The 1,360-nt window shown below is 51.7% G+C and overlaps 1 protein-coding gene across 1 annotated transcript; it reads right to left on the minus strand.

The window, feature by feature from the left end:
• Window positions 1-801: 801 nt before the first annotated feature.
• LOC146598313 (olfactory receptor 14J1-like) lies at window positions 802-1,353 on the minus strand (the record flags this gene model as incomplete). The annotated part of the gene is made up of 1 exon (XM_085300575.1): window positions 802-1,353. A coding segment is annotated over one exon (552 nt), but the record flags the coding sequence as incomplete, so codon positions are not given.
• Window positions 1,354-1,360: the final 7 nt, after the last annotated feature.

A 1,360-nucleotide genomic window follows, 5' to 3' on the forward strand; every position in this document is an offset into this window, starting at 1 on the left:
GCTGATCAGGGCAGAGGCTATTGGACCAGAATCACTGCATCTGACAACCTCCTGACCAGGGTCTGTGGCTGTGGAGGATGGATGGAGCAATCACAGGGCATTGCACATTGCTCAGGATGTGTTCAGAGGTGTCACTAGACCCAGCCCACTCCCTCTCCTCAGGGACATGTGCGGCATTCCTTGCTTTGGCCCTTCACATTTGCTTTACTCTGCCTGGTTTTGGGAGTCTCCACTCACTGCCCATTCCAGGCACACACTGCCCCTGGAGATGCCCTGTGCTCTCTGGGTGACTCCATATTCCCTTCCAGAAGGATGGCCATCTGTCACAAGCTCTCCAATTTGTGGGACAGTCCCCAGCACACACCTCTTGACCACTCACCCTCTCCAGTCACCCTGGGCACTCACAAGTGACAGCTAAATCCAGCCCTCATTCCCACACACATCACGCAAAAGCGATGATGCCCCTTAGCCCATGGAAAATGTAAGCACAACAGGGCCTTTTTGGGTGTAATTCCCTGAGCAGACTCTTGGCTCTATCTCTGGGAAAAGACTCCAGCAATTGGGCACATTAGTAAGAACAGCCTCTTTTATTAAAGAGATGCTACTTGGAGGCCAGCTCTGACACAGTGATAGGCAGATCTACAGAAGGCCTCTGGGTGAGAAAGACAAGGTTTCTGCTTCCATAAATGTGGGACGAATTCAGACATCTCTCCACAAACATGACTATCACAGACAGACCTCCCAATGCACAAGAGATGCTGGAGATGAACTGGGAATCAGTTGTGAGGAGAGATGGGCAGCTCATTGCTGCTGAACTAGTACCAGCTGATACAGTTTCCTCACTGCCTCCTGGAGCTCCTTGTTCCTCATGCTGTAGATGAGGGGGTTTACTGTTGGAGGCACCACTGCGTACAGAACAGCCAGCACCGAATCAAGAACTGGGGAGGAGATAGAAGGTGGCTTCAGGTAGGCAAACATGACGGTGCTGAGAAACAGGGAGACCACAGCCAGGTGTGGGAGGCACATGGAAAAGGCTTTGTGCCGGCCCTGCTCAGAGGGGATCCTCAGCACAGCAATGAAGATCTGCACGTAGGACAGCACAATGAAAATGAAACATCCAAACACTAAACAGCTAATAATACCAAGAAGCTCAACTTCCCTGAGGTAGGAGTCTGCACAGGAGAGCTTGAGGATCTGGGAAATTTCACAGAAGAACTGGTCCACTGTGTTGCCTTGGCAGAGCGGTAGTGAAAATGTGTTGGCAGTGTGCAGGAGAGCATTGAGAAAGCCACTGGCCCAGGCAGCTGCTGCCATTCTGACACAWGCTCTGCTGTCCATGATTGTGCCATAGTGCAGGGGT

Source organism: Rhea americana, unplaced genomic scaffold (assembly GCF_003343005.1).
Source record: "Rhea americana isolate MKP2758 unplaced genomic scaffold, rheAme1 scaffold_1651, whole genome shotgun sequence".
Classification (NCBI taxonomy): Eukaryota; Metazoa; Chordata; class Aves; order Rheiformes; family Rheidae; genus Rhea; species Rhea americana.